General features: G+C 41.4%; 1 protein-coding gene across 1 annotated transcript; it reads left to right on the top strand.

Moving 5' to 3' along the window:
• The first annotated feature begins 3,438 nt into the window (after positions 1 to 3,438).
• LOC139629621 (proenkephalin-A-like) lies at positions 3,439 to 8,130 on the top strand. Its single transcript, XM_071492361.1, has 3 exons — positions 3,439 to 3,773; positions 4,263 to 4,409; positions 7,258 to 8,130. The coding sequence occupies exons 2-3, from the start codon at positions 4,266 to 4,268 to the stop codon at positions 7,852 to 7,854; spliced, it is 741 nt and encodes a 246-aa protein (XP_071348462.1). The 5' UTR covers positions 3,439 to 3,773; positions 4,263 to 4,265; the 3' UTR covers positions 7,855 to 8,130.
• Positions 8,131 to 8,524: the final 394 nt, after the last annotated feature.

Here is an 8,524-nt window from a genome sequence, read left to right as displayed (position 1 = left end):
AGGCTACAAGTGGGCTCACTGTGGGTTCTGGACTGGGCTCTGAAATCCTGCTCTCAGTAAACCTAATAGCATATGGGTGCGGATGTATAATTCTCCAGACTACAAAGAGAAACACTGAGGGGAAGCATACAGTGCATGTGATTTATTTACATTCAGAAGCCTGACAGGACTGCATACCTTGGCCATGGCTTCCACAAGAAGGGTTGCCATCTGTCCCTTATAGTACAAGATATTCCCATATTTGATAATGTGTCACTTATTTCTTTTACATAGAAGGTGGCAACCCTATCCACAAGTTCACCTGCAACTCCTGAACCGCAGGTATGGCGGTTTCCCTCTGCTACTGTTTTTTCATATGGGACCAGACTGGGTTATAGTTACCCTTCAGCAGACGTTAAGCCATTTTGGCAGATGTCTGCTGGGAAAAGCGCTAATGTTAGCTAATACAAGTCAGCTAGCTAACCTGTGGTCCAAAACCTGGTCATCTCCGCCGGCACTGTCTGTTGCGGGGTTTGAGTTGATTGTGCTGCCCATGTGACTGCACTGAATTCTGCCGCGTTGCAGTTTGATGCTGCTGAGTATTTAGCATTAACACGTTGATAAGATCTTGTGCAGCAGCAATAACACTGGCCTCAAATTCCTACTGAACAAAAGACACCACATGGCAAGAGACTCAGCGACCATTAACTACAGGTTAGCTAAACGACTTGTATTAGCTAACGTCAGCCCTTGCTCCAGCGGACCTCTGGCGAAACAACATAACGTCCATTAAATGCTTTAACCTAGCCCGGTCCTTTGTGAAAAAAATACAACTTTCTCCATTACAAGTTTTTCTATGCCACTGTTTCTTTTTCAGTTCAGGGTTCGTTTTCACTGTTGAATGTTACTTTCAACATCAACATTTTTCTGTCACTATTTTAGCTCCATGTAACTAAGTTTTCCAAATCACATAGACGCACATGATATGTTGTCGGCAAGATGGCAGATCGTGTGAAGAAGAAAAATTACTGATAAGCCAGTTTCTCTATGATTTCATGAATAATTGCCACCATTCCACATAAAATATCATAAGATGAATTTAATGTGATAAACTAACATTTGCCATCCATCCATATTCTACTCTTTATCTGGGTTTGGGCTGCAGAGGCAGCAGTCCCTCTCCCCCACCACTTCCTCCAGCTCTTTGCCAGCAGATTAGAGCACCTCTCTGTTCGGAAGGCAGCGAGCTGCTGTGTAGACTGGTAAAATAGATCCATTGCATCTCAGGCTGGTGCTCCTGCCAGTATCGGAGCCTCCATGTGAGACACTTTGGTTGGTAAGCGTGTGTTTTTAAAACTTATTCAATGGGCATGGGCTCAGTTAGAAGCTAGTTAGCATAGCTAGCATCGTTAGCATAGCTGTTCTGTGCATAAATCCCTTTCACACTGGAAGCGCAGCAGCATGATGTGATATAAAGTGGACTTAACTCTAAGTGGGTGTAGCTGTGACTGTGTCCCAATTCAGGGACTGCATCATTCGAAGGACACAATCTACAAAGGTGTGGACCATGAGTGCCAAACCGAAATGAGACAGTTTGGTCTACAGAGGATTTTCGCTTTGCATCACCATCTGTGCCCGCCCTTACTGTTGTGTCACAAAGTGTAGCTCCTGTCGTCTAGCAGACTTGACAAAACTTGAGGTTTTAAGGCCCTCGGTTTTGAACTGAGCTGAAACCCAATACTTAGGCCTACATTTAAAGTGTAATCCTTGGGCTAGATTGTGCCATGAAGGATCCACCTGAAGCATCCTTCATTCCCCATGAAGAGAGGATCACATATGAGGGAGCCTTTCAAATGAGACAGTCTTGTCCAATGCTGTTACTACCCACAATGCAGCAGGTGCACCAGGGCCCATCACACTAGTCTTTTATATTTTTATTGCCCTTATTGAAATTTTCCAAAATTGCATGTTTTATTGAAAATAAATATTATTTCTTCCCACCACTCATCTAATTTGGTTACTTTCTCCCCAAAAGTAACAAAAATAAAGCTTGCTGGGAAATCCAAATTTGTCTAATGAGCTTGCTCCGTCATTTGTGATAATTTGTGTGAGTGGATGTCAGTTTTTTCTTCAGTAAATAGATGATTCAATCAGCACCATAATGTTTAACAAGCCCAAAAAGAGGAGGAAGAATAGAAGAGAACAGGATGAATTTATTTCAAAACTGATTAAATTTAATACGTTTTTACTCAGAATGGCTCAAGTTTGTTGAATGATGGCAATGCTGATGTGCAGCCGCAGGCTAACGTTAGCTGAATTAGCTACACTCTCAATAGAGAACAGCAGAAACAGAAAAATTGGGACTTGAGCAGTTTTTGATTGACCTTGCTGAGTGTGAGGCTGGGATTCTAACAGGTGTTTATTTCAATGGATTTAAATCTATAGCAATGTAATGTTGCCTCTCATATGTTGCATATTGCAGCTACTACGATCTGTGTGTGTATGTGTGTGCGTCTGTGTGTGTGTGAGATGCACCTCACAAGAACGACAGTATAAATTCAAACCCAAAGATGAGCCATAGTCACGATGCAGTTCACATTTCTCCACAGTTCACATTGTCAATCTTTGTCATATTGTTGAAACTCGTTTTAGGTTGCAGTTTCTGTTGGATGGTTAGTGAGCCTGCATTTTTATCTAAAGACAAAATTAACCCCATACAATGCCTTCTTTTAAAAATAAATTTACAGATCTACATATAAATTTGCACAATGTGACTCTCTGTCTTATTTATCTTTTCAGTAATCATATGATTTTATTACTATTTTCTATTGTCAATGCTTTAGGGCTCTTATTTCATCCTATTTCATCCACGTTTCACCTACACGTCACATTCATGTAAAAACTCAGTGGATTTATATTCTGAACAGAGCTGCAGGTCGGTTTACTGACTGTGGAGCCAAATGATACAGCACATGAATCATTTCCCCATCTCTGATCAGACCTCAAACTCAGAATCATAATGATAAAAACATTATGACTGCGTTATGAAACCAGTGACTGGAGCTTATCGGATTTTTAATAAAAGAACAATCTATGAAACAAATTGTGGAATCGCATCAAACCCACAGAGCTGCCTCTTCTGGACCAATGAAAGGAGAAGTCCTCTGTGTTAATCTTTGTTAGGGCTAAAACAACCCCCCACCCCAACACACACACGCTCAGAGTGCTATATATTATTACCACAGAGAACCTGTATGGTAGATTGCCATTTATTATCTATATCAAAAGCTTCCTGAGAAGCAATAAAACAGATGAGAAGTGTGTGACAGAGGATAGGTGTGTGTGTGTGCGTGTGTGTGTGTGTGTGTGTGTGTGTTTGTGTGGCAAAGACAGCGAGGGGGGCTGTCACGTCACCTCATCACGCATATTAACCCCCCCTCCCCACCCCCTCCCCGTTACCTCCGGTGACGTAAGCCACACAAACTACTTAAACAGGCCCACAAGCCGCAGCTCCACAGCACTCTGAACCGACTCCGGTGAAGCTGAGCGGCTCTCGGTGTTTGTGAACTGTCGCTCCGGTTCTTCACTCTGAGGACAGTCAGAGAGAGAGAGCGAGAGAGAGACAGAGAGTTTTCTGATTGGCTGAACCGTCAATCACCCGCCGCGCGCCACATAGGAAGCCGCGCGCAGATATATTGGGTCCACGAGCTCGGGCAAGTCAACAGTTTCCCGCTCCGCCGCCCCCCCCAATAGGGACCCTCCCAACGGCCTGTCAGATCAGACACACCGCAGAGGTGAGATGAGAGCTTCTTCATTTACTGCTACTGCTGCTGCTATTATTACTGCTACTGCTGCTCTACAAGTACTAGTCTACTACTGCTGTCACTGCAACTAGTAATAATCACAGTAATTTACTGATGTGCATGCACAACATATTTATACATTTATTAAAATTATTTAATTCACACTGTCCATAGAAAACCCGTTCTTTATATTACATTTTAATATTCAGTATTATTAGTTGTTGTTGGAGGCTTGTAGTAGTGGTTGATGCAGTAATACTAATAGTAACATTAGTGGCAGAAAATTATCGGTTACTTCACTAGCTAGTTTTTTTTTTGTTTGTTTGTTTGTTTGTTTAAAGATATTTTCAAAATAAAATTTAGATTTTTTTTTAAGTATAATTATTCAGTTTCATAATTTGCTTTGGAATGATTCATGTTAACAATCTGACTAAGTTACCATTTTTTGTAACGAGTCTGTTTTGTGATCTCCATCCTCAGTCCATGGCTGCCCCCACACACAGCAGCTGCATGTGGATGTTGGTTCTGGGCGCGTGTGTGTCACTGGTGGTTGGATCAGACTGCGGGAAGGAGTGTGCACTGTGTGTGTACCGTCTGCTAGGACAGCAGTCTGGTTTCTCCTCCCTGGTAATGTCACTATATTTAATTATTACTGTAAAGTTCATTTATGTATCTTAAGACACTTGGAGACAAACTAATAATAGATTAAATGAAATCAATCAGGTGAGAATCAGAGAGACCCTGTCGCACCCATGTTTTATCATAAATTACATTACAGAGACTAACCTGGTGTGGGAAACAGGCACAGCAGTCTGGTTTCTCCTCTCTACAAAGTCTTGTTAATGTAATTTTATCAGCGATAATAGATCCAGGGACCAACTAATAGCACTAAAGCACTGAGCAGCTTCTTATTAAAGTCTAACATTATAATATGTTAAGTAAAACACACATGGCATCATTTTTGAAAGTGATTATCGTAAGTCATTATACGGAAGCCTAATTATCTTGTAAATTTGAGGGATTCATTTTCTTGATGCTTGTTTCTTTTCTTTCCTCTCCTTTTGTATTCACCCTTCAGTTTCTGTTTTTTACTCCATTCCTTTCATTCTTTGCTTTCTGCTCACTTCCTTTCCTAATCTGTTTTATTAATTTACTTTTCTCCTCTTTTCTCTGTCCTGTACATTCCTTCTCTCCTTTCTTCTTTCATTTCCCCACCTCCCCTCCTTCCCTATTTTCCTCCTATGTCCTCAGTTATTAGACGCCTGCAGTCACAATAACACTGTCCCGTTGACTTCAAACTATTAAAGCCTCAGAAATACTGTTCTCCTTTCACTGAGGCTTTTCCTTTTCCCTTTTCTGTTTTTTTTTCCCTTCCCTGTCCTTTTTCTGTTGTATCACTGCACTTTCAGTGTTTAGACAAATTATCACCATAATCATGTTCATATCATTCTACAAATCTCAAACAAAGAAAAATCAAATCAAGCACATTTCAGTGTTTTCACAGAACTGAAATAATTCAGATGTTGATGCGTGGAACTCGTACATTTCCATTCTGTTTTCTCTCTCTTTGCAATTCTGTGATTCATCATCTTTGCTTCATTGATGCAAAGTATTTTGTCTCATATTCAGATACAAATACTCAATATTTACTCTACTGAACAAGAGCAATGTAAGAATGTTTTAATTACATTATTAATAGTCTTAATTAGCACTTAATTCTTAGTCATAACTCCATAACTTTAACATGGAGAGCGATTCTGTCCTCTCATAATATATTAAAGATTCTTCTTCTCGTTTTGAAGAACTAGTGAACCTGTTCTTGTCAGGAGGAGGGAAAGGTCAGACCCAGACTAAATATATCATCAATAGAAATCTCAATTGAATATTTTCTTGAGGCTTGAAATATGAAAAACAGTTTGGTCCCTGTCGTCGTCCCTCCTTTACGCAGTCATAACTTGTAGTGTACTTTCCATTGTGGCCGCCAGAGGGAGCGGTTGCCCTCCACCCTGCCAGCCCCTCAGGTGCCAATATGTCCTCAATTCAATTTTCCTGTTCATTAATTTTTGTCTTTATAAGCCAGCGGCAGTGAAAGCTCAGCAATAATCCCTCCCCATCTCCATCTAACATGACTGGTAGAAGTGAAATTCAATGACACATATGAGGTTAGGAGCAGGTTAACTCAGCAGATCCCTTCAGTCTGATGTCGCTCCTGCCACTGGGGTTATATGGACTCGCGTAGTTAAAGGACGACTGGGATAAGTGGGTTGTGGGGTAGGAGGGGCACCCATTAGATGCACATGACACTATGTCAGTGGGTGAGGAACAGGCTGGCACAGATGGAGAAATTGTGTTTTCCAAGTTGTAAGGGAGTAATTTAAGAGTGTCGTAGATAAAGTGGCCCGTGGTGTTCTCCTGAACCATCTGTCGGCTCCCTCTTTGTCTGTTTCTCTGTTTTGTGTGTTGTTATCTATTTGAACACAATCTCGGTTGCAGTGCAAACAAGACAGATGTCAAAGCTGTCTCTCTACGTGTTAATGCCTCCATTTAAATTTCAGTAATTATTCATCAAGCCCTGTTGTCATGGTTTATTATTAGGGTGGGAAAATGAAACAACAGTGATGGACTACACCCAAAAACAGCACTCCATGTTTTATTTTTACATGATCCAGTTGACAGGTTGTTGGGAGAATTATTCTCAATCCATCAAAGAACAAAATTGATGTAATCTAATTTAACACAGCCGGTTCTTGTGATCTCAGTTATTTAACATCTCAAATTATACATTTGTAACATGACATTTCAGAATTAATTGATCTATAAAATGTCATAATTTAATCAATATAAAGCCCAAGGTCCAAAACCCAAAGACTGGAACCAGTATTTATTTTAAATATATGATTGGAAGAAGTTTCTCTTGTAATGCCTTAAAACTTTAACATACTTCAATAATTTCTGAAAGGAATATGGAAGGAGATGATCGATAGTCTTATGTGCATTGAAGTTAATTTTCTGAATTTAGTGTTGCACTTCCATAAAAGTTGGAACTCTCATTGCTAGAAATTGATGCAGCAGCAGCAGCTAAACACTTCCTGACTTCTAGGATCTGGAACTGGGTCCTACTTTTCCCATAAGACAACTCAATAGTGTTTCTCCATTAGACCCCTTTTTGCCTGGTAAATACCCATGTTTAAAGTCCCATGTAGTGTAAAGGTAGATGTCCATGTGTTTCTGATTATAAAGCAGGTCTAGGTTCTATATTAATACTGTGAAAGTATCAAAGCCTCAGTCCACAGAGAAATGCACACAGCCTGGATTCAGAAACTGAGCCTTAAAACCAGCCGTCAGGACTTTGTGATGTCACAACAAAGTAGTAATCGCCCTCAGCCATGCCCCAAACCCAAATGGACCCATCCCTGCAGGATTTGGTTTCTCTGAGTGTTTACCTGAATAATAAGTATAATTTTGATTTTTCCAGACATGCTCACTTGAGTGCGACGGCGGGTTGGACAGCCAGAAGCTCCGTCTGTGCCGGGACTTCCTGTTGGCGGAAAACCACATTCCTCTGGATACTGACCCCCGTCAGCAGCAGGAACAGGAAGCAACAGGCGCCATGATGACTGACAATGAGGACGCAACATCACAAGAACACCAGCTGGCCAAGAAGTATGGTGGCTTCATGAAGCGCTACGGTGGTTTCATGTCTCGCCGCTCCTCCTCTCCAGAGGGGGCACTAGAGGATCCTGGAAACCAGGACGAAGAAGAAAATGTTCGCCTTGAGATCCTAAAGATCCTTAATGCTGCTGCCGAGCATGGTAGCGAGGGAGATGGTCAGGGAGGGGAAGTGATGAAGAGATACGGAGGCTTCATGCGTCGGGCCGAAGGAGGGGTGCCGCAGAGCGACCTGCTGGAGGCAGTGTTGGGCCGCGGGCTCAAGAAGCGCTATGGAGGCTTCATGAGGCGCGTGGGGAGGCCTGAGTGGCTGGTGGACAACAGCAAGAGTGGGGGGGTAATGAAACGGGCCTGGGAAAACGGCAGCGAGCTACAGAAGAGGTATGGCGGGTTCATGGACTAGGATGCCACAGTTCTGATCCTTCAATCCCCACATTCCTCCAACTCCTTCTCTTCAACCATTCACCTTGTGGTCTGGACTTGTTTGTGTCTGAATCAACTCCCTTTGCTATTTCACTGCATCATCTGGCTTTGTATAACATGCTGCTGCCTACTTCACCGGATCAACTGGTCCTGTAACAAAAGATAAAAACATAAATTGTTCAGATGTACACAAATCATGTTTTGGTCTGTTTTTGGTTTTCATGATATTATTTATTAAAAGAATCTGTTGATTGAGGCGTGTTGGTTGAGTGTATGATTTAAAATCTGTGTCTGGAAGGGTCGAGGTTTCAAAAGTGGGGAACACAATAAAGTCAAAGGCTCTTCAAACATTACAATATGTAAATATTGCTGAATTTACATAAAACTATAATAATAAATCATGACGAAATTGGATTTGGATTGAAAATGAAATGTAGATACAGCAATTTACATGAAAATGTTGAATCAACTCCAAAGTGCCAAATGAGAAATCACACATAAACACACACTACAGTATGGACCCAGAGTTGAAATCCTGTTGCTGGCCTTCTTTGAGTCTCATTCATAGCCTGATTAGCACATAAAGTGTTCTATATGTGGAGGCCTGAGCTGCACAAGGCAACAACCATAACAATACATGTAAAAATAAA

This window comes from Trachinotus anak, unplaced genomic scaffold, assembly GCF_046630095.1.
Source record: "Trachinotus anak isolate AG129_WGS33_773 ecotype Australia unplaced genomic scaffold, CSIRO_AGI_Tana_v1 ptg000012l, whole genome shotgun sequence".
NCBI lineage: Eukaryota > Metazoa > Chordata > Actinopteri > Carangiformes > Carangidae > Trachinotus > Trachinotus anak.
This window is presented reverse-complemented; position numbering and strand designations above follow the sequence as displayed.